Raw genomic sequence first — 26,013 nt, 5'->3', positions numbered from 1 at the left:
CTATCCGCCAATCCTTATTAAATAAAGCAGAGACAAATTATGGACAAAGTCATCGGCTTAGAGTCCCATCTTTGAACTGTGTTTCCAAAACAGCAAATAGGCAGAGGAACAAGTACAGAACTTGCACTTCCCTTAAGCCAAGATTCAATGTAGACAAGCAGCTTCGGTTGGCAAAATTAAAAGCTTGTTGTTGGCAGCCATAATCAGGACACTAATCTGGTCACAGAAGCATCAGTGTGAGGCCAATGTAGAGATAGTCACGATATATAATTAAACAAAACATTTGTCTCTAGACATATTTCCTTAGCAACTTTAATAATCGACCAAATTAATATCTACCCACACACAAAAATGCTGCAGTTAAGAAAATTTGTATTTTTTCCAAATATATTTTGGTGAAAATGAAAATTGTGTCTATTTTCCATATACAAAATACTTTCTTTTCCCTTTTTGCTCTTTCATGTTATTATTCTCTTGTTTCTTTGTGTTATTGCTCTAGATATCTTATCAAAATTAGAAGAACTTCAATGTTAATATAAAACTCAGTGTTTTAAGAAATCATTGAGAATAGTCACCTTTGGAAAATGAAGTTTCTTGGTTTGCTCCTGCAAGTTTGCAGCAATGCTTTTGTTATCTGTAGAATCAGTGGTTCCATACATTATTTTTCACTTTTGAATGTTTTTCCTCTTTCCATTTTACCGCACCAATGAGTTTTTCTATACGTATAGTGCTCAAAAAGCCTCAAACCTATTTTTCCCATAGTTTCTTCCACGGACTCACACTATTTAGAATATTATTGAAAGGTTTTTTAAATACTGCTATAGTAATATTTATTAATACCTTATTACATGCTAGGCATTCCACTGATTGTTTTGTAGATATCAACATATTTAATCTTCATAACCATCCTGTGTCATAGCTATCACTAATTTTTCCATTTTACAAATGGAAAAACTGAGGTTCTGGGAAGTTTAAGTAACTCACCCATGTCACACAGCTAGTAAGTGGCAGAGACAGTGGGGAAACCAGAAAATCTGGCTCCACAGTCTAGAAAGTCAATCAATATACTATCTGTTGCTCTACATAACAGATTCAAGAAAACACAGTTTCTACTGGCTCATTTCATTCTGAAGACAATAAAACTATATTAGGTACATCATGTAGGGAAATGGCAATATAGCTGAAAATGTGGTCTACTAGTTTTTTTGTTTTCCTTTCTTTTTTTATAAAATAATATTTGTGTATACTGAATGAAAATCACTTCAATAGGGCTTTAAAATGAATAAAGAATGCTCGTAAATTAGGTAGTCAGAGAACGGGCCTCTATTACTGGGTGAGTTGATACGTAAAGTATACTGGAAGTATAACAGGTATAGCAGCACATTACATGGCCAAAAGCAACACAGGTGGATCTACAAAATGCATTGATTATGATGAAAAAAATTAGTACACAGAATGAGATATTTAATATAATCATTAAATTAAATTAAAAGCTTATATATGCAATATTAAGTAAACATTTAATTAGAAAATTTATGAATAAAAATAAACAACATATAAAAAGGCTGCTGTTTAGTGTAGAGAAATGGCAAATGGATTTGGGATAAAAGTGGTGCATAAGAAAATATATAAACCAGGTGAGGGTCTTGAATAGTTCAAAGATGGTAATATGCCATGAGTTGAGGCATATTATTATTATTTTTTTTTTTGAGGAAGATCAGCCCTGAGCTAACATCTGCTGCCAATCCTCCTCTTTTTGATGAGGAAGACTGGCCCTGAGCTAACATCTGTGCCCATCTTCCTCCACTTTATATGCGGGATGCCTGCCACAGCATGGCTTGCCAAGTGGTGCCATGTCTGCACCCGGGATCCGAACCGGTGAACCCGGGGCTGCCCAGAAGCGGAACGCGCGCACTTAACCACTGCGCCACCAGGCTGGCCCGAGGCATATTATTAACTCAACCCTCAACACCTGAAATACAAAAAATATGTGGAATGAAGGAAAGAAAGAACAAAAAAAGAAGGAAGGCAGGAGGGAGGGAAAGAGAGAGATAGGACAGACAAATCTTAATTACTTGAAAAAACAGATTTTCCAAAAATGTTAGAGATAACTTAACAATGTATGCGGGGAAATTTTCATTCAGATTTGAACAATTCATTGGATATCATAGTTTGAATGTCCTTTATATATTTATAAAACTCAGGTAATGAACCTTGTCTCTCCAATATAGAAATCAGAACTCAGAAACATCCAGGTCCCTCTCTTCTAGGACAAATGTACTTGGCTCTAGATTCATTGAACAGACTTGCCCAGGCAAGATATTGATTCAAACAGGCAACTTAGGAAACCAGGCTCTTGATGAAGTTCTCATATTTTGCTTTCTGCTGGTGAGGATGGCAGCAAAATATGAATATTTGCATACCGAATCTTCAATACTGAAGATTTTTCAGTAGCTTCAGCTTTGACATTCAGAAGTAGCAATACCACTAGCAACAGTAACAATTGCAATAAAGTCCAGTGCCTGACATTTACGGCTTGGCAGCGACAACGGCAATGTTTCGCTTCATCAGGCCAGATCTGTAGTAGAGTGTCGGGAGTTTCTCCTGGAAACCTAGCCTCTAATCTTTGAATCTATTCTTCTCAATAATTGTACACATCACTTAAAAATCTTTATTAAAGTTTCTTTCTGTTTAAGCTAGCCAGAGTAGGTTTTGTTTGAAACTAAGAAAACAGACATTAAAAACAAAAAAATCTTCCCCAAAGAGAAGCATTGCAGGCAACAGTCTTTTAAGGGAATGGGAATATAGAATTAATGATTTAACTGTTCATATTTCAAAGTGGCAAGGTCCTATTTAGTATTAAAAGATGATAACCTAACAATGCCTGGCATATAGTGGCATCTGTCTCATCAGCTGTGGTCAACTCACAGCACTTCTTGAAGATAATAGTGACTAAATTCCAGCTGTTTTAGTAGTATAAAAGAATGAAAAATACAACAAATGTAAGGAGGAATGGCTGTGTCTAACTGCACTGCAGAATTTAAAGAAATAACATAAGCAGCTCAAAATTTAAATTTTCAGTTCCAGTTATATTGAGATGATTTGTCTCCAGGCCATAAGTATCTCACGTTCTCTTACAGTGAAAAGGATGACAGAGTCGCACATCAAAATCCATGTCTTATTCCACAGAATTCCTGAATTACAAAGATGATTGAATTTACTTCCTTGCCTTGTGAGAAAATGAGGCCACTGATCGGGAAAAAAGTGCACTCCTGAGCATTGGAATGCAGACATGTGGGAGAATTCAGATGACTCAAAATATTCTCAATTTCTAAAACTTACAGAGTCTCTCTTGCTATCAGATTCAGCTGCTCCACACCTGACTGAGGAAGCTGTTCCTTCACGTCTTCAATACCAAGTCCACACCTTATCTAAGATCGTTAACTGACAGAAGGAAGCAATTCTCCTCCTGCCCAAACCTATTACTCCATCTGAAGTCAAGATCCCAGCATCCTCTTGGGAGCCAATTATCAAGTCAATACTGGAGACAAGAAGCTACTTGAACAAGAGACTCACAATATTCTAAAACTTAAATCTGTAAAAGCATAGGAAATATGTGTGAAAATGGATTTTATGTGTTTCTTACATAGGAGTGAGAAACAATTTAATTCAAGCTGGTATAAATGCATGATTAGAGATTTTGGATTTGTTGTGCTTCTCCAGGTAGTTGGCACAACTGCTAAATGCTTCTTCAACTAGTTCACCAAAATCTGGACCGAAAGGTGGCCTACGTTAGATAAAGTTCAGATACCAGGAATTCGTCCTTTTAATGTAGAAGGGATTAAATGACCTGCTGAAATAGGAATGTTAAAGTTGAGTTATTCTTCAAGACCTATGAAACTACCCACTTATTACATCTTCAGCCAGGACTCAGGAGACACTTTCTTTAAAAAGATAATGATGAGAAATAAATTGATGAGGACAGTGACACCTTTATAAATAAAATGTCTATAAATTCTGTTCTCTATACTTGAGAACAGAGAGGTTGAAGCCCCAGTGAAATGATTTCCTGGTTTCTTTAGGGTTCAGGTGTGGTAGAGGCCAAGTAGCAGCACTTTACCACTGGAAGGAAGTTGGGCATGGATTTCATAACAGGCAGCAGGATTTGAATGGTAAACAGTCTAGTACTCTGGCATTCACAGACCGAAATAATAGGCCATTTGATCTGTACCACCAACGACATCAAGGTCTGAGAAATACAATCAAAATTTAGCCACCTAGTCATGATCTCGCATCAATTCCCAGAACTGAGTTAGTTTACTCACCCCATAGCCCCTTCAAGGAAGAGAGAGTTGATTGCCTTTACAGAAGGACCATGCAATAGTCACATCTATTAATATTGTAGATGTTCCTTTTAGCTTTTCTGAAAAGTATCTCTGGCCATTTCTAAATAAATGGGGGGTAGGGGGAAATTCAAAGACTATTGAACAATGCCTCTGAGCTAATGTGCATCCAGAATACCACTAAGAAACATTGATCTGAGTGGAGGCCCTGGGGGTAATGTGACGAATGAGATTTTGTCCTGAGCCCATATTACGAATGTCACAGTGATCCCTCCATTCTATCCTTTGATTATTTCACCAGATCACTGGTATATATTTAGAAGATTTACTCTGCAACTGGAAGTAATCCCTCTTGTCTCTGAGGCCCATGAAGTAAAAGGTGTAAAACTGTAGTAATGACCAATCTGAAATTATCTCCCTCCTACCACAGGAATCAACACAAATCTTTATTGTATCTGTAGGGGCATCTGTAGGTGGCAATGATTAGTGCCACCATAAAAAACATGGAAGAATAAAGGGTGGGGGGTTAGGAACATGTACAGATTTAAATTATTTATTTGGTCTGTGTAGAAGACAAACTTGTCTTGGCAAACAACAATGCATTTAATCACCAATACATGTGGTGATTACAAATACAGCCAAATATGGTCCCTCCATATTTCAGCTCTACAGCAGAATTTAGTCTTCAGCAACCCTGATCATCTCAACATCCTATGACAAATCACACTGGTCGATGACTTGAATGGCATCAAACTGAAAGTATCTGATTAAAGGGGATTATCACATCCCCCAAACGCCTTTGCAAGAACCAAGAAATAAAACCCATCAAAATATAGAGTCCCTCTTGCTTAGATATTTTTGATAGTCTGGAACAAGTGGCGACATTCTCTCCAAAGTATTTGCTGTACTTTGCAACTGATGTCATGTCAACCTAGCCCTATGAGGAAAGAGTCCAAGAGTTCAAGGCTAATTCAAAACAATTAAAATTTGGTCTATTTCAACTCAGAATTAAGATGCTTTACTTTTGCATATTAAAGTATTAGTAATTTTGGTTTATTGTTATAATGGGCTTATTCTTTCTTGGGGTAAAATATACATATTTTCTTATCTACTTCTATCTGTCTATCTATCCATCTATCCAGAAGATACATACTTTAGATGCCCTAAAGAATAAAACAGAAGAACAACAGAAGTGCTGTCATGTAAATAATCTACTTTTTTTGCAAAGAAAGATTACCATATGTAAGCCAATTTTTTGAAAGAATGGATTGTATAAGAATGACATAAACTTACTCAAAAACTGGAAGAACTCAAGGACTTTTATTCATTTTCTAAGTTTAAGAGTTTAATAGTGTATCATTTGCATATCCATCATTTTATCCACTTTGCAATTTGACTATTTGTTAAGAGTTCTCTACATAATTAACATATTCACACTTTATTTTCCTATCATTTTCCCCTTCCTCACAGACAGTATTCCTTTACCTTCATTAAATTACTTTTTTCTTGCTTTTTCTCCTTCATATGTGTTTATTTTTCTTGACCATGAAAATCTCTCACATCAATTTTACGATTCTTTCCTGTCAACCTCAGTACTACTTGCTGCCTTTTACAAGGACCATAAATTCCAACTAATTCTAGTGGTTAGCTTTTCTTAAAACTTTATATTTTGACTTGACTATTAAATTACATGCAAAATGTATCATTTAAATTCAGACAACTTCTCGCAAAAGCAAGATGCTCGACTCCATAATGATATAATGGCTAGAAAAATGTTCTAAATACTGTATAAACATCCATAAATTAATCATTTAATCACTATCCTCAGCATGAAATCATTATTTTCTTTTATAGACTGATCAGCCAGGGTTACCTCATCAATTTCAGTTCCTAGCTTAACACCAGATTCTCATCTTGAAATATTGCTATTTTTCTTTTTGTACTTTCTGAATATAATTTTGAATCTAGATGGTTCATACCTTGTGTTGATGTCACAAAAAATAAGTCAATCAGAAAATGTCAGGACAAATTACAAATTTGAAACAAATCAATTAGGAAAGAAATGCGCTTCTCAAAAAATACTTCTTAGAGGAGATGGAAAATGAATTTAAAATCTGGTGAAATAATTTTTATATAAAACCACATATGATACAGATAACTTTCTTCAATTTAATGTTTAAAAAATATTTAGACTTTGAAAACCAACTACTGCAGGCTACTTTCTAGAATGTTGAAAATTGATAAATGTCCAGCCATAGTAGCATTAAATCTAAGACTTTTTGGGAGTTACTTGAAGTTAACAATTTTTGTGGAACTTGAGACTTAGTTGGTCTGGAATGTCAGAGACTGAGAAAAATCTCCTACTTTTGATTTTTTTGAGTAGGTTTGCAGAGATTTGACAGTATGAATCTGTGGAGAACTTGGAAAAAAAAGCAGCAACCCAAAGTCAATAAAATGTCTGTTCTGAATAAAATGTTTGTTTTACATGATAGCCATGCCTTGAACAGCTGGATGAAAATTATTCTTTCATGGTATTTAAGGTATTTATAGTTCAAAAAACACACTTTGCAATCTAAACAGGCCAGAAGGTCAAAGACAACGAGAGCAAATATTTATTAAGCACCTCATTTTAAAAATAAACAGTCATTTCCTACAACTAGTTTATCAGAGAAATATCTTTCAAAGAAGTTAATGTTATGCAAGCTAGAAAATGTCCTCCCAAAGGAATGCAACTCATAGTCCTTGTTCAATATGCTTTCAATATGTTAACGGAAGATTCATATGTAGAACCAAGTAAGGTTGAAAGACGTTACACAAGAAGCCTGATATCACACATTTAAAGATAGTATTTTTCTGACGTGGGAAGACAGTTCACGTTAATTGAACACTTGTGACATCTAGGTACTGTGATGGAAAATCAACATATACTAGTATTGCCCGCAGCTGAGTCTATACTGAAGGAAAACTTAATTGTCACTGTTCTTCTTCAGCTCTTTAGCACTTTAATTAGTTCCACTCTAGGTTTGGGAGTAAATGGAAAAAAATACAAAGGATTCATTGAGGACAGTGGCATACATATGTGCAATGTTTTCTCTCACCGAATAAAAAGAAAATGTTGTGGGAATGAATTCAACATAGCTAAGAACATCTACAGCGTTCAGAATGATTCTTAGTGAATCATTCAAGTACCTTCGTGTCATCTGTGCTACTCTTGAATGTTTCACTCAGTTTTATTAATTAGAAGCAACTATAAACTCAACTGCAGGCATTTTCTTATTCTCAACAGACAACCACTTGATTTACCTGACACATCCAACAATTCAAATTTTGTTGGCCAAGACATGATTACCAACAGGATTCTCTTGTCAACCCAGTCATTCCACAACCTACAAACTTATACCAATATTATATGAACTAAGTTCAACTCAATCCAGTCAAACATATCCTATTTCATTGTGAGTACTGCTGTCAAGGATGTCCTCACCAATCAAAGTCCTCCTGAGGTACTAACGAGGTGACAAGCTTACACCCTTGAACTGAGAGTTGTGGCCAGGGAATAGAGGAAAGTTACGTTTAATGCCTCCTCCCGTCCAGATACCTACTGTTGACAAAAACAAGTTATAAACTACTCATAGGCTTTAAATGATTCTTGCCACATGATAGGTTGAATTATTAATTCAGTCATAGTTTATCTTTGGTTTTTATTTTACCAGGAAAGAAGCCCTCTATACTGATTTACTTAAAATTTAATATTTGAGGGGCAATTGTGGGAGAATTAGTAACTCAAGCAGAACTGTGCTCTCTACTTTCCAAAAATTATTCTCTAACAATTCCAAGATCTTCACATGAAACATAGATGTGTTTTCATATGGTTGTAAATAGTTCATAGTTATTTGAATTTTGATAAATGGATTTATCAAAGAAAAATTCACTTCATGCATTTTTATTATAATAATAATATTAATAATAAGAAAAGCCTATTCCAATGTGCAAAGAAAATTCGGCTATAGTGCCATTCAAACAAATAAACAAACAAGCAAATAAAATTTGCCTGATTACATGCTAAATTAATGAATTTAACAAAAGACTCAAAGTAAACAAAAAATGTAGATTTGAGCTATAATAATTTCAATGTGTGAAATTATAAGATAAAGCATTTTTGCTACAAATGAATTTGAGCCAATAATGTATTTTTAATGAAAAAATTCAATTAAAACATATTTTTTTTCTTTCTGTCCATGCATGTGTCTGCTAAGAAAGCCTTAGCTTTTATATGTTTAAAACCAAAAAAGCATTCCGAGGTGTATTCTACTTTAAATCTTAACGCTCTGGTTTAGGAGATGTTCCCTCACAGATCTCAGGCAACTTCGCTCTCAGCTGAGGGGATAATTGACAGAGCTTGGTCTGGGGTACATGATTTGGTTGGACATCACACTTACCTGCTTGATTTGTGGTTACATTTACAGACACATACTGCCGGGCTCCTGGGCTCAGGTCGGACACTCCATTCACTGCCTCAATCTCAAAGGTATAGTTTGTGTGAGCGAGCAGATCCACCATCATGACAGAGGTATTTTTCAGGCCGATTTGCTGGGGGAGGTACCTGACATGACCGTCACACTCGTCACACACACCTGCATGGGAGTTGCACTTCTTGCATGCAATATAATATGACACATCTTTCCTTCCACCAGTGTCAGCAGGAGGAATCCATTCCAGAAAGACACTAGTTTCATTAACATTTGAGATGGCATTCCGAGGAGCTGAGGGGGGTCCTGGTTTGCAAAGTAAAGTAAGAAAAACATATTTTAAGATGATAAAATTAGGCATTGTTTACTGCACAAATCCCTGGTCTGAAGGAAAAAAATAGATTTTCAATCAATCTTTTAAGAAGGGAGAACACGAGAGTTAAGAATTTGTAATAATCTTTGAAAAATCGTGTGATAGTTTTGTAGGGACAATAGTGGGATTTATATCCTACAGAAATGACTTGGCATTGTTATAACACTATTTCAGGTGAAGCAGAAGTTTTGCTTTGTGTATAAAGAATTATGGAGTAAAATTATGTATGCAAAAATAATGTTACAGAAAATTACATATTCAAAAAGTGGCAAGTCCTTTGGCAAATCCAAGGAAAAATTCTCCTTAAGGATTGAACTGATTACCCCCCATTGATACTTGACCCTGAAACCTAGGAAGTAAACATGAAGGATTTACCAAGCAATGAGTACAGGTAAAAAAGGATTTTTCAGTGTGGTCCTTGACTGCAAATTCTGCAGCAAGTAAAAAATAGCCTTAGCTCATCTCAAAATAAATTGCATATCTACTGATAAATCACCAACAGAATTTGGAACCTCCCTCATATGTTAAGAAAGAACTAGAATTTACATAGTCGGTCAACATTACAATCTGTAATAAAACTTCACTAACTTTGATATTGTTTTTATATTGTGGTTCTGCAAGTTTTGAATTTTACTTAAATGGAAATCTGAAATTTATTTGAAAGATAACTCTCAAAATCACTACAAGAGGAGGAATGAAAGTGTTCAGATCTTGAAGGATCAGCAGAACACATTTACATATAAATAATAAATAATATGCATTTGTAGATTACTTTATTTCTGAAATTAACAATTAGCACACTAAAGAGAATTAAAATCGATTACATATCAATTGTAACAAAGGTACCGCTCTGGTGGGGATGTTGATAATGGGAGAGGCTATGCATGTGTGCAGGCAGAGGTATATGAGAAATCTCTGTATTTTCCTCTGAATTTTGTTGTGAACCTAAAATTGCTGTAAAAAAAATTAAAGTCTTTAAAAAATTAATTGCATAATGTCAACTGTATAGTCGATTTTCAGATATTTAGAGCTACAACTTCAGTCAGCTCTTAATGGTATATGACCAGATTTTTCTCAAAGAGAAAATACATTTACATTTGTTTCAGACTTAATTAATAAAGATTTCCCAACAGGGAATAAAATGGACTATGGTGGTAGTTGAATGGTTCACAAGCATAAATTAAGCTACTTAGGATGACATAGTTTATCTTAATATGCATTGTCTGTTCTAAATATAGAGATTAACATCAATTTCTACCTAACATTTATTAAGCCATGATTGTTGAGGACTAAATTTAACAGTGACAAGAAAACTATCTAGTATTTACAAAAATGTCATTTAAATTAAAGGACCCCATAACCCAAGAAATGCCATTATTGACAAAACAATCCCCATCTTGGTATATTTATGGTTCAACTCTGTGAACTTTTCCATACATACAACCTCACACACTTCAACATAAAACAGTCACTTTTAAGTTGAAACAATTTCTTAAGATGGGAATACAAGTATTCTTTTTTCTATAACTTTTAGCTTATTGAATAGTGGGAAGTTACGGAGAAAATGTAATTTCGGATTAAAATGCTACAGGTTTACTTCTGAGAAAAATGCAAACTATACCTGAAATATATCTAGTTCAGAAAGATATCAAACATAAGTTTCTGCCAACTGAAAAGTACCCCTATTTAACCTTTCCTCTAAATCTGTGAAAATCCACCAGAATCTGACTCTTCCTTTTCCTCTGCTTCTGCTCCGAACAGCCCCTCAACATTTGGGTGGGGGCACACACGCCTCTTAAAGTCAAAACAAGACAAATTCAAGTGAAGCCCTAAAACAGAGGTAAAAAGTAGAGGCTCAGATTGACATGTACCTAAAAAATAATGTAATGAAATTCCACTGCCCCACTAATAGATGTGATGTATGAACCAAAGTAGAGTTGTGAGAAGTACCCTTGGTTTAAGCAGATTCATTAGAATCTAGGTTTTTATTTTTGTTTGATTTTTCTTTCCCTGCAGGTTTACAACATTCTGTTTTCCAGATTTTACATGTACATTTTTTTCCCAGAAAAAATATTGAAAGGAATTGGAACCATAAATTTAATTCCAAAGAGCCAAAGGGAAAGCAAATTTAAGATTTTCATCTGAACATCAATCAAGCCATCTGTTCAAGGGGATCGCATGCAGAATTTGTGGTACTATGAATGCAACTAAAAACAGAATATACATGCTCACAGATTACATATTAGAAAGATCTTCTACATAAGTCCCAACAGTCTTTTGAGAAATGCATATAAATTAGTGTTCTTTTGAGACACAGTATTAGAAATTCACACGCCTGGGGACAGAGAATATATGAAGCCTGACTATGGACGCAGGTCCTAAAAGAGTGCTAAGCAGTCCTTGCCACCAGAACACGGGCTCTCCCCCATTGCCAAACCTAACAGATTTACAGAAGGGGAGGCTCACATTTGTGCTGAGAAAGAGAAGGATCATAGCCGGATCACTTAAAGAAAATAGTAATTAGAAAATGAATGAAAAGTAAAAGATAATTCAAGACATGATTTTCTCTCCCTAATTTGCCATTCTATTGTCTAGCCAACATTTCTCCCCACCATTTGGGCATTCTTTTGCTTTGAAGAATCAAAATAATCTCCACTGCAACCAAACGCATCACATTCCATCATAGTTTATATCTCCTCTATTCAAATGAATCCTGCCAAGAGTATACATGATAATGTCACTTACTCATTTGAAAGAAATTGTTCATGATTAGCAATCATCTAACCCGTAAAATTATCAGTCTCGTGATAAAAGAATGATCTTTAGTAAAGTAAAACTAACTAATATCAATGATTTGAGGAATTATGAAAATACGTCTTACTGACACTATGAAATTCAGACACTGAAATACAGATGAAATTTCAGCTTTTGATTACTTAATTAAAGGAGTTGTACATCTCTTTATATTTAATGCTAATGAATACTAAGTTTCAAACATCTTTGCCATCATCCTTGAGAGCAACTACAACTTACTGAGATCTAAAATAGTAAAATAAGGTGGGTCATGGAAATTGAAAGTTATGGGGAGAGGGAATTCACTTTTCTTCCCTTTCTTCCTCTGTTTGTGTCTGATTTGCTATAAAGACTATTATTGTGGAAAAACTATGAAGATATTGCCATCAAGCAAATACATAAATTTGTTTCCTTCCAATAAATACATGGAATACTAGAAAAACAAAAGCACCAAAAACACTGATGGATGTGGATGTATCCACGGCAATATTGAAATTAGATGTTGTATATTCATCACTCTAATTATATGATTATCTGATAGTATAATTAATAGCAGTTAAGGACGCTCACTAATAAGAAACAAGACAACTGCTTAGAAATTCTAGCTAAAAAATTGGTTCTATGTTTGACTCCTAAATCTGATTTTCCAACCCCCAGTACTCCATGTTCTTGTAGTGTTTCCTGCCATCTTTTTTAGTGGCATTTGCAGCTTAGTGGGGCAGGTTAGAACAAGAAGGCGAAAGTGCCATTTACTGTATGTTTATATGATAGATCAAAAAAATGGCTTGGAAGAAGAAGAGAAAAAGGTTTACTGTGAACAGGGAAATGAATTTATCAAGTCATCTTTGGCTATTGTCAACACTAAAAGATCACAAAACAAAAGGAAAATTCTATATCTGTGTCTCAGACGATGAATTTGAAATTAGGGCACATGGATGCTTCTGACAGTGAGAGATAAAAGAGAGTCAAACTTTTCAATGCTTTTTCAAGAAGACTGAAATTTGGTGAACAATCGTACTGGAAGATTAAACGTTATGCCTGTTTTAGGGGAAATGGTAATAGAATGTAACAGGCTCCATCATGCTCTTTTTTCAAACTGGTGAAACTCCTCATCACCAAATATCCATGGGTTTCCTTACTTGTGCATGCCATTGTGGGTGGATCAGACTCCCTCCTGAAATAATCCTTTTCACAGACACAAGAGGTTGAAGCTTCCTCATGGGTATAACTGTGAGGTGGACATTTGCTGCAGCTCTGGCTGTGAGGTGAGGCTTTGAAGAACCCAGGTCTGCACACTGTCAAAAGAAATAAGAGACTAAGCTTTTCCCTGGAACAGATGCAGTGTTTGTTTTGTGAATCATGTCATTATTTTGACTAATATACACAGATTACATACAACACAATCTTTGTATTAATTTCAAAAACCTTCATAAGCTTCTGAATCATAAATACCAGGCTATTCATTCAGATAATGAAATATTTAAGTATTTAAATTAAACGTTTGGAATGTATATATTTTTAATGATTTTTATGCTACAGGAGCTTATAAGAAATTACATTATAAAATGTAAATACTTCTATGTGTTTAAAACTGAAGCAGTGCTTTAAGTATAATTTTCATTTACTCTATTATTAATACAACTTTTGTTGAAGAAATGTAAATTTTCCACTACGCTCATAGAACGGTATGGTACGCAGAAAGTGCTCAAAATTTTGTTATTGAATTAATAAATAAATTAACTGTAGAAGCTTAAAGCTTCACAAATTCTGTTAAACTGGGGAGAATGCATAAATGAGCTGGTGTATCGTTCACACTATATTGATTTCAGGAAGAGTCAGATTTTAGGCATTTATTTTACATTTTTCTCCATTTTAGAACTTTTCCTTGATTCAACAAGCATCTATTCTCATATCAGTCATACTTATACTATACAAATTGTAATGATCTATAAAAGATAGAAAGTGTGTCTTATTCAATTTTATGTTCACAATGCTTATCACAGTGTTTGACCAGAATATGTGTTCACAAATTGCTAGGTTATGCATAAATAAATGAATGGCATGGCATGAAGATTGTAACTGAACTATCTAGAATCAAATAAAGAAAATGTTCCCTGGATATTTTTGTTAACATTTCTGTTGGTGGTCAAGTAAGTAAGTGCTAACAATGTAAATCTTTTTATTGTGTGGATTCCCTAGAATTTGTCTCTTTCTTTCTTCTCAATGGCTAATAAAGCCAAGCTTTTATTCCAGTTGCCCAATATAAGCCATTTGAAGACCACCAAACTGATGGTTTGATAACCTTTTAAGGCTTAGTTTACATAAAGCTAATCAATCATCTATATTTTTTTCTATTTTAAAAATTCACTATTATACTTGAGCATTTATTCAAGCATCAATGAACATTTGCTAAAGCTCAAAGGTGAACTCATATTTCAATAGAAATTTTTGATAGACATAATGAAGTGGGGCCAATTTTCATGTGCTATAAATGACCTGGGGTTTTAGTAATCCATGCTCAGGCTTTCTGCCATCTCCGTGAATAATCAGGAATTGACAAAAATGAGAAGGTACTTTTTTCAGGAGATCTAATTATAGCGATAGTAAAGCCTTAATGCTCTTATAAATTCAGAGAGAATGTGAAGGTATTTCAAAGATAAGAAGAGCTTTTTGATAGCATTAGGGACATTCTTGTAGTTAAATGATTAGGAGAAGATTTTAAATATTATTTTTCTTATAACAGAATTGCTGTAGCAGCCAATACCATTCTTAGCTAAGTTATCCAATTTTTCTTCTTTTATCCTTTTCAGTAAAACCATTCTCACTTTAAACACTATTTGCTTTCAAAGACGTGGTGTCAATCCATGCATTCCACATATTTGGAATTTATTTATCATTCATGAAACAAATGTCACTTATTATCTTTTTAATGAGTGCCTTTTAACGTAAACATTTTGTATGACATCACATGTAACACTGTTATTCAACCCTCCAGGGGAACTCTGGGAATAGGAAAAATATAAATGTAAGTAAAAGGTAGATAAATGTATCTTTATGTTCAGTAGATCAACAAAATGCTTTTAGCAGAGGTAGTGGGCCAGAAATTTTGCTTCGTACTGGGTTACAGAAGTAAACAAGATAGACACAGCCCTGCCTTTATGATTCTTAGAAACGTTGCATGAATAATTATAAATATGGTTATGCTTGGAAAAAGAAAGAGCATGGGGATGAACATTGACACCTAATTTAGACTGGAATGTCAAAGAAGACTTTGGAAGCTGAATCTCTGCTGAGATGTATAAGATTAGGAAAATTATCCAATACGAGTAAGAGTATTGCAGTGCATTAGAGGGAAAAATCTTTGCAAAGTACCAAAAGAGGTGGGGAACAAACAGGCAGATGGAGGAAACTAAAGAATTGATCGGGGAGATAATAGAAATAAAGTGGCAAAGATGAAAATTAGACAGGGAAGAGGACACCAGGTCATAAACAGCTTACAGTTTTTATTATTTTGGACTTTAACTTATGAATAAGGAGAGGTTGGTATAAAGTTTTAAGCAGGGAAATAATAAGATCAAAGTGGTTTTTAAGAGAAAATTTCATAGCAACATGGGACTGGAGAGGAGCATGGATGGAGGCAATTGGGCCTTTTGTTTCTGTTGTACTGGTCCAGAAAGAGACTCTGTTGCTTAACAAGAGTGGTTCAAATGGTGAGAGATAAAAGTAGGTAAATTCAGGAGATGAGTGGGACTTAAGATCAACAAGATTTTGAGACGTATTTAATGGTCAGATGAGTGAGCGGGGAATCCTATGAAGGCCCCTAAGGTCTTTGGCTTAAACTGCCCAGGAAACACTGGTGCCATTTTCTCCGATAGAGAGCATTTGATGTGAAAGGTGTTCGGGGAAAGGTAATGATTACGTCTAAAGCATTATTTAATTTGAGGTGGCTAAAGAAATCCAAATAGAGGTACAGAGAGGAAAAGTGCAGGTTTCAATGTTCTCCAAGAAAAGTATTACAAAACCATAATTATGTAATGCCTTCAAATCATAGCCCCAAGTCCAAATAGGACATACAATGCTGCTGGACAATTTTAGTATCATCTCCTCAGTTAACTTCAGTTCCTAGCATGAACATGATTATTTTGTAGCTTCTCTTTCTTCTAATTCCTTATAAGCTCTGCTCTTTTGTGACTCCTAGTTGGTACATTTGTCTGTGTTCTGAGATAGTAGAAGCCATCAGAGAGGAACTTTCTTATTTTCTTTCCACCAAATCTCCAAACGTATATGCACATGTACCCACTCTCTACCTTTTTTTCCTCTTAAAATGGCAGCGTGTGCTTGCTCCCATCAGAAAAATGTCTTTATTTGAATTAGGAATCCCATCTCTACTCTCGGAGGGTAATCTTTCAAGTGTCTCTATCCCTTTTACATGGTCAGTCTCTCTCTTTCTCTCACTCAGTCATTCACATAAGCCCAAAACAATTTTCCAGAACTTTTCAGTGGAAACACAGTGAAACGAAACAAAACAAGTAACAACAAAACTATCAATCTCACTTGATCCCAGTTCTCTCTGTAGCTACCAAACAGTTTTGTTCCCCTTCGGAACACAATTTCTTAAATTACTTTTTCATACTTGCATCTCTAGCTCCCCATTTTAAATCACATGTTGACACACTCCACTCCACTGAAACTGCTTTTGTGAAGATTACAGGCATCTCATTGCCATACTTCTCAGCAGCAGTTGATGCTGTCCTCATTGGGGAAACTCCAGTTAATTTACTACAAAATGCTAGCATAGCCTATAAGTATCTACACAATGTTTAAGAAACCCTTCAAATGCTGTATCTTATCACACTCACTATCTCCATCCATACCAACCCACTTAGAATTTCCTGCACTTGAGGACCTCCTCTATCTGCTTCCAAATATCGCAGGAAAAGCATTCCAGGCCTAAAGAACTGTAAATTAGGGAAAAAAAGTTTGTACCCCATGATAAGGGATTTGGAAGACACAGTTGGTATTTATTTTTTGAGGGCATTCTTTCTGTCAAGCACTGTGGTAAGGAATATTTATACTGTGGTGAGAAAATAAAAAATGTACTCCACACCCTAAAGCTACAACATATTTGGGGATGCAGAAAATAAATAATAATAATCAAAAGAAGAAAAATTGATTTTTTACATTTTAATTAAGACAATATTTAACAAATAATTATTTAGGTAAGTAATAAAATTTCTCTGAATTCCAATTTTCATTCCAAAATAAAGGAAGCTTCAGAACAAAGTTGTTTCACACAACAGTCATACGTTATCTAAATATTGTTTGGACAATACTATGCAAGTCCATTTTAATTGGGCTAGGAGTAGGAGACAAAAATGCATCCTATCTTAAATGTTTAATAAGATGATTTTCGCAATCTTCTGGAGAGAAGGAAACTATTTTTTATAATTCCTATTCTGTCCATGCTTCAAAGCTCATTTAAGAATTACATTTTCCGTAATGCTGTGTTGATCTTCAGATTACATTTTCCTTCCCTACACATCCTTTAGAACTTTGCACCATTTATTTAGTGTCTATCTTATGGCAGATAGTAAAATTTTTGTCATAATTTTGTGTGTGTAAATTCCCATGTGTTTCCAACTCGTGTGAACATTCTGGAAAATGGAAACTGTTCACTTGATTTTCATCATATGCAACATAGTTGTTTGTTTCAGTACATATGCATCAGTATTTATTGGTGTAAATAGTACATTTGTGTCCTTCTCAGGGTCTAAATGGGATAGCCGGAACTTAATAAAAGCTGGTTAACCTGAATTATTTAAATATTAAGTCCTGACAAGTAAAAAATAATCTGTTACATCTACACTAGCTACCTTAGAAGCTTTGCACAAACTACCAACACTTTCACTCTCATATTTATCACTTCAAAAACAAGGATGTCAATGAGATCAATTAAAATGCAGTTTTTAAATCTAAACAGAAAAAGCATATTATCAATACTGAAATGAACAGAGGCTTTCATTTGCTAAAATTGTGAAAGGTGCTGCATAATCTGATTAGGAATCTTTTTAAAGCCCTCAAAACTATCAAAAATGGTTAAACTGACAATTTAGAATGTTTTTTCACATTATTGTCAGTTAAATTACTTTTAATGTTTCCAAAATATTTTACCCTTTAAGATCCATCACCCTTGGGATGCCTAAGTGAATTCATTTTACAGTTCAAACTCAATGCTCCAAGAACATGGTCGTCATGAAAAATAAAAAAACAAAGTAAGTAGAAAATACTGTTTTAGTAATAGAATATTATAATTCTCCTCATTAGAGTTAAAATGTACAGACCAGTTTTAAATAGACGTATATAAAAGAAAAGAAATAGAAAATAAAAATGCACAGACTGTTGTTGTCTACAGTGTTCATGATATAATTAACCTTCAAGAATGTTATTGAATTTATCCAATTATGCTTTATTAAGAATGACAGAAAATCACTATGAACAAGATTTTACCATAGTTCTATCAGATGTGAATTATCAGAGGATGTAAGCTAAGTCAAATTCACTCTTTAAAAAGATTTTTCAAATGAAGGGGCCCACAAGATAGCTTAGCCCAAATTTAAAAGACGTGTTTATTAAGAAAACAGCATAACACAACATGCCACAAGAAAATTACAACTCAAAATATAGTCAGTAATATTTATAACAAAATTTAACATTGATAGCACATCTATCCTCACATTTAAAATATCTGCTCAGTATAAAAATATAGATATTGTGTTAAAACACTGATACAATTAAAATAATTTTAAGCTAGGAACTCTAAAATTTGGCAACACCTCTTGGATGTTTGCAAACAGAAACAGGAGAAAGAGCTTATTTAAGAATCTGAAATTACTGGCTAATTAGAATATGTTTAAATTATTAAAGGAATGAGGCTAATTCTAATATTAGCAAATAGTATCAGAGAATAAGAATGCTATTAATACATTAAATCTCTTTCTACAGATATGTTTTCAATCTAGGCTTACTAAATATTAATAGAAGCTCAATGAAATTATACAATATTTACAAATGAAGAGTAACAGTAATTAGGTTACATATCCTTCACATATTCATTCATTCAAAGTATGTAATAAACCAGGCCTATGTGTCATGAACACTACTGGACACTATACATGCAAGTATAATTACAACGTATTCATTGCCATCATGCCATTAAATAACTCAGTTATGTGTGGTGATAGCTTATATGTTGTCTGTCATATATTTAGGAATTTATTAATTGTTTAATGGTGTTTAATATTAATATTAATAAGGCACTCAAAGTGACAATTTAAAAATAACATCATTGTGTATGTGTGTGAATATATGTGTGTGTGTGTATATGGATATGTGTATATAGTGACAACAATATTGTAGACCATCAGTAACAGACTATACACACATATATACATGTGTGCATATATATTTATAACACGGTATCATCCAATTATAAAAAATGGATGTGTGACTTTAGAAACTATTAGGAATTGTATTACATTCACATTTTTATATTTCTAAATCTATATCTTTTATAGAAGTGCTTCATCATGTAGTGTCAATGATCAATTCTAATACTGACTTCCCTCTTACAGTATAGGGTAAGAAATTATCACCTCCTCTAGAATTCAGAAAAGAGCAGAATATCCTTAAATTTAGTAAAAATATATTATGTACCAATATCACTTCCTGTTATATTCCTAAGATTAGAAGTTATATCATAACTAATAGCTAGCAAAGTTAAAAAAGACGCTTAAAATTCAGAATATACTGAAGTAAATTCCATATAGATATAACCAATTTACCAAATCATCTAGGACAGAACGTTTGTCATGCTCAAGTAAAGCACATTGATCCAATTATTATTTATTTCAAAATTATTCCTTGACAAATGATGTGGCTTCTTAAGATAAAATAATTAAGCTAAACTAATTTCAATTTTACATGTCTGAATAACAAGTCACGCACAGTGTTCATGGAGAGACGTTCTGCAATGATTGATAGTGTGTCTCTCCACCATGGCAACATGGGCATGCGTGAGAGTAGTAACTCAACCACGAGGCTCCTTTTAGCTTGGAATGGACTGACACATGGCCCCTAAGCTGTGCACAACCGTAAATCACAATATTACTATTTTATGTTTACCTAATTAAATATCCCCTAAAATAAAAGCCACATCATTTCAGCAGTTCTCTAAAGGCTGCTACAAACCGTCTATGTAAGGATGAACGTTTGTCTATGATAGAATCCACGGTATCTCTCAGAGCAGAGGCGTTTTTCTCCTTAATTATTGAATGATTGGATTCTTCTACAGTAATAAATTGCTCCAGATCATTTTAAAGTTTCATTTTAGGAGTTAGTTTTACTGGATATTTTTCGTAGCTCTATAATTTCAGTAGATACTTAAGATACTGAGCAGTTTTGCTTCCCAAACAAATAATTGTGGATCATTTCCGATATCAGCACGCTTCAGTGGTAGTGTGTGTAGGAGACGTGCGAGAGTGTGCGTGTATGCACAAAACACTACAAATATCTGATTGTATATTTTCCACTTCTTCAAAAATTTTAATTAGATAAAGATTGGGGAGTCAGCATGAAGTATTTCTATTGCTAAACTAAACAGACTTGAAATGAATACATTGAAAGATCAGGAAAAGTTAGTTTAAGATATGTTTGAATTGTTTTTCACTCTCAAACGTTATCTTTACTTTTTCATAGATACAGAAAGTCCCAATCTGAATGAGTTAATCTTGACTCCAACAAATACTATGTGCAGTGGTCTTATGTCAGTTTGTCTTATGAACAAATGGTGCTTTTGAACACTCTTTCACAATTTAAATTCTTCCTAAGAAAGGAAGTATCAGCTATCAAATATGTTAGATGGATCCAGTTCTCAGTGAATTTGCACCGAGAAAAATAGAAACTAAGTTAAATCAAATTAAATGACTTTCTAATTTCAAATGGTAAATCTCCTGGTACTTTCTTTTATCACGTCTTCAACTGGTGAAAGCATGAAAGCCCAAAAATCCAGGGGATGGGCTGGATTATAAAACAGCCAGAAAATGGACTTTTACATAATTCTTTTTAGAGCACCTAAACTTAGCACAATGCCTTGCAAATATTTTCGACATATTTTCATGAGTTAGTTGGATATCCAAAATGTATAATTCTTTTATATCTTCACAAGCAAAATGAATGTCTATAATTATTTTGTAACTTTAGAGAAAGCCAGAAGTCTGTGTTTTTGAGAATGAATTTATTATGCAAATTTATATGAAAGGGGAAATCTGTGGATGAATGTTATCTCACTAAAACCACGACACAAAGTTTAGCATTTGCTTATCGATAAAACATACATCTTCTCTAAACTAAAAGGTTCCAAGTACCCCACTTACAATTTTCTCTCGTCATCGGCAAAGATAATTTTTCTGTACAAGTTGGTTAAATCTGATATCAAGGCCTTGTCACTTTGTTTCATATTGAATATGATGAAAAATTAAATATTGATGAAACGTTATGAAATAATCTTGTATCAGACTTTAGTGTTTTTCTTCATTATTGAATGATTCAATCCAGGTGCTTTTCGGAAGAACATTCGTGACATAAATATTTATTGCTTTGATGGGTTTGATGTACAGTTTAAATATTAAGCTGGCTGATTTATCCTTAATTGAAAGAAAAGCTTATGGCCTGTGTATTTGACTTGAAGTACTCATTATTTCTAGACTCAGGTAGTGAAACCTGGTTTGTTTAACTCATGTCTGTATGGTTATAAAATGAGTTCAGTTATGAATCATGAAGTGAATATCTCAGTTAATGCAATAAAACTTCCACAAACAGACAAAAGCATTCAACACAACATTTGTTGTGAAAGTGTATGTGAGGTCTGGCACAGTCTTGGCCTTGACAGACAAGGGAAAAATAGTGTTTTCTGTCATGAGCATTTCTCCTTGTACCATTGGGCATTACATCTTAGTTCACTAACTCAGAAGACAACACTGCCTGTGTAATAAAATGATATCTCCTTCAACATGATGACAAAGTTCAGATTATATACGTACTGTTTCGGAATAAAGAATGAACCATTATATGTAGTATACGTATTATATGTAGTATATATGTCGTATGCTTTGGTGATTATATTTTCTCTTTAAGAAGCATGCAATGACTATAACAAGGAAAACTTATTCCTCTGTTCATTTAGACAATTATACCCACACTGATTAAAACTTAGGTTTAACTAAAACATTAACAACACAATTCTTTAAAAAGCATAGCTAGATATAAAGAGATTAACTGTTTAACAAGGGTCTGAAAACTATGAATTTGCCTTAAAATGAAAAAGAATTTAAAATTTGCCCTGATTATGAGAAAGCATACTTGGAGAATAGGACTGTAGCTCATTTGTTGCTATAAATATCAATACAATGAAGAAAAGGTAGAGAATACATAGGACGGGTAGTTGTTCTAAACCAGTTTTCTCCAAATTGTGCTTTGAGAATTAAAATGAATCAAGCCATTTTGCAAATGGTCAATGCATATCCATCGAATACTGTTCTTTGAAATGGAAAGCCCGTGAATTAGCAAAAGCAACTGGCTAGTGCAGTTCCTTTGGCAAAAGCAGCCATCTATTTGCTCTTAATTTTCAGTGCAGAAGTATCCTACTGGGTCTCAAATTAAACAATTTCATTTGCCAACATTAGGGGCATAATTCTTCGTTCACAGAATGGGAAATTCATGCCCAAAATAACTTGTTAAAGATTGTCCTTTAATAATATACCTTATTTCTAAAATCTGCACCCAGGCAAACTCTCAAATATACTTCATAGAATCATATGTTAACTTATTTTTATCTGTCTATGTTTAGCTCACATATTGTTTTCTTCTTATTTTAATATGATCAGTGCTATAGAATTACTCCATCATCCCCAGAGTTTATTTTTATGTCCTAGCTATCAGGCAATCTCAATTTCAAAACTACACTGTGTCTTGGGTTTTTTCAGAAGCCAGAGCAGAAAGAAAAAGGAAGCTAGAAAAACAATAACTCTAGATGGTTGATCTCAGGGATGATTAGAAAGCAGGTTCTTTATTTTATAATATGGAACTTAGACTTCAAGGTTATAATCTTAACCAAAATTAAATTACATTCTAAAGCATATTATTTTTCCATTGTCACTTTGTGATTACCATCCTGCCACCATCTCACCGCTCTCTTTTATAACCCCACGACACAGAGATAATAATAACAGTAGCCACAGTAATAAAATAAACTGACACGAATTCACCATGTCCATTAGTGCCAGTCAGTAAGTGGAAATCTACACAGATCCAGATCACTTAATTAACACAATAATAATACTGAAGTCAGTGGTATTAATATTTCCATTTTATAGGTACAAGGGAAACCAAGGTGCCTAAGTTCTTACCACCAGCCATTACGGGGAGAATCTGAGAGTTCAGCAGATGTGTGTCTGGTAACACAGCTAAGCTTTCTCACTATTGCTCCGCTGCCTCCCTGGCAGGCCCTCAGGAGCCACCTTTCCAGTTCTTGGATAATAGCCACTCTCTGCCTACTAACCATTCTCAAGAGTTGAGCATTGTGGAGAACATTTCCAGTGTATTCTATGCTGTTTCAGCTAATCCAGACTGCTACTGGCAGGACCTGAATCCACTACTTTTTTCTCCTTACTATGTTCTCCACAGTGACTGTCCCTAACTCTTTCAATCTACATGGCCACACGCTATCACCCCTTTGGTCAGAAGATCATAGACGTCGAGGTCACACAGATTTGAGTTCAAATTTTGGCAAGATCACATTGTATCTATATGACCCTTGAGAAGGTACATGACAACCTTGAGCCAAAATTTCCTTATCTGTCGAATAGTAGCTCCTTTATGGATATTTGTAAAGGTTTAATTGGAATATATGTGTGTGTGTATATATATGTATATGATACGTAAATCACACACATCCATATATGCATAGCACAGTGCCTGGCAGAGACTAAGCACTCAATAAATGATAATTCCTTAAAACTATTACGATGACTACTATAATTAATATGACAATAGTCATTGAGTTTTAGTTGCCTTTGTGTCCATCCACTTAGATTCAAAATAGATTAATATTTCACAATCACAAGACTGTAGAGCTGGAAATGGCCTCAGAAGTGACTGCCGCATGCCTGACATAAAACACATACATACTAGGCTTGTCTCTGATGCTCAGCAGGAACGCCTCTCATCAATGTTTGTTTTCCATTGAAGGAACCATACTAACACTCCAGTGAGAGTATAAGACTTCACGATGATAACCTAAAATCTAAATTAAGAAAGAAATTTCAGGACTTTTAACTATTTAACCAAGACACAAAGAGATTAAATAACTCTCTCAAGAACACATAGAATTCAGGACTAGAATTTTGGCCCTTGACTCCAATGTTATACTTTTTCAAATACATTATTAAACTATTCTCAGAAGGATAATAACTCACTTTTAAGACAAAAATAAACCTCTTAGATTTCCATATACCATGCAAGTATTTTTATTTGTTTGCCTTCACCAATTCCATTGTGTCTGTTACCTGGAATTTCTCATAACTGACTTTACTAGTGTTCTCCATTCCAGACTTAAATGCTCACCAGAATATGGGCATCTGAAAATAGTCTGGAATTGGTATAAATGATTCAAAAATGTTCACTTTGTTAGGATTTAAAACTTTAAGAGACTGCCAGCATTTGTAAGGTTCATTTTTTTAGTACAATCAGGCACAAATTTTTATAAGGCTAAAATTTGCCCCATAATAATTTTTCCTTCCTCCAACATAAAAGATCTCAAACATCAGATTATCTTTGCCTTTGTGGGCTTCTAGGGAAGTACTACATATTCGTTTTCTTATTATTTTGTAGCATAATATCACAATTTTAAGGAAACAACTTCTTCTAAGAGATTGCAATTTGAATAATATGAAATTACTAACCTGAAAATTACAGATGATAGAGGATGATGAAAGCATGCGTGTGTTATAGAACCTCAGGATTTATGTTTCTCTTTTCATATTCTATTTTCTTTTTCATTTTTACATCATGAATCTGCCACACTGACATATATTTACAGCACAAAACCTACAACATTAATATGGAAAGGAGAACGTTTATTAGGGACTAAATGTTTGTGTCCCCTCAAAGTTAGTATGTTGAAGCCCTAACCTCCAACGTGATGGTATTTAGACATGGATCCTTTGGGAAGTAATTAGGGATAGATGAAGTCATAAGAGTGGGGCCCTCATGAAGGCATTAGTGGCCTTATAGGAAGAGGAAGAGATCTCTCTCTCTCTTTGTGCGTGCACTGAAGAAAGGCTAAAGGCCAAGGTAGGACATAGCAAAAAGGTAGCCATTTGCAAGCCAGGAAGAAAGTCCTCACTAGGGACTGAATCAGCAGGCATCTTGATCTTGGACTTCCCAGCCCCCAGAACTGCAAGAAATAAATTTCTGCCGTTTAAGCCACCCAGTCTATGGTATTTTGTTATGGCAGCCTTAGCTAACTAATACAGCTTTACTCAAAGAAACGTGTGTGTGTGTGTTGGGGAGGGTTGTTTGTTTTGGATGATATTGATTAAATTATATCTTTTTAAGATTTATCTTTATGAGAGATCTTTTAACTCTCAGTACAGTACCTCAAGAACATCTCTCAAGCATACATGGATTAATGGACCATCAGTGTTTAAAAAGGAAAAAAAGGTGTTTTATGTGATAAGCAGTTGTTATGATCAGTTTTTATATCTTAAAGATATCTGGATGGTAATAGTAAGATTTTGTTAATGAGACTACATCAAATAACTTTTGTAAAATGCTAACTTCTGTAAACTACAATTTATCTTGCTGTAAAATGTGCGTGTGTCAATAAGACACAGATTCATTCAATACCCTTCCACTCTCTGCCCCATGTCTATAGAAACTTATAATCTTATAAGACAATGAAACAGGAAACAAGTTCAAA

The 26,013-nt window shown here is 34.2% G+C and overlaps 1 protein-coding gene across 12 annotated transcripts in view; it reads right to left on the bottom strand.

Annotated features, from left to right (window-relative positions):
• The window catches only part of EPHA5 (EPH receptor A5), a 326,925-nt gene that overhangs the window by 144,037 nt on the left and 156,875 nt on the right, over positions 1–26,013 (bottom strand). For 6 of the 12 annotated variants that reach the window (XR_011502213.1, XR_011502214.1, XM_044766079.2 and 3 more), the window contains exons 4-5: positions 13,118–13,273; positions 8,783–9,118 (exon numbers count right to left, since the gene is read on the bottom strand). The exons of 3 other annotated variants lie outside the window; for them this stretch is intronic. Coding sequence is in view for 7 of the 9 variants with exons in the window: in XM_044766079.2 (XP_044622014.1) it covers positions 8,783–9,118; positions 13,118–13,273 (492 nt within the window). In the remaining 2 variants the exon portion in view is untranslated. The remainder of the gene's footprint in view (positions 1–8,782; positions 9,119–13,117; positions 13,274–26,013) is intronic. 3 more of the 12 variants (XM_044766084.2, XM_070505744.1, XM_070505743.1) reach the window with 2 other exon arrangements.

The sequence above is a fragment of the Equus asinus genome, chromosome 3, assembly GCF_041296235.1.
Source record: "Equus asinus isolate D_3611 breed Donkey chromosome 3, EquAss-T2T_v2, whole genome shotgun sequence".
In the NCBI taxonomy this organism is placed as follows: Eukaryota; Metazoa; Chordata; class Mammalia; order Perissodactyla; family Equidae; genus Equus; species Equus asinus.
Note: the sequence above shows the minus strand (reverse complement) of the source record. Positions and strands in the feature narration are given on the sequence as shown.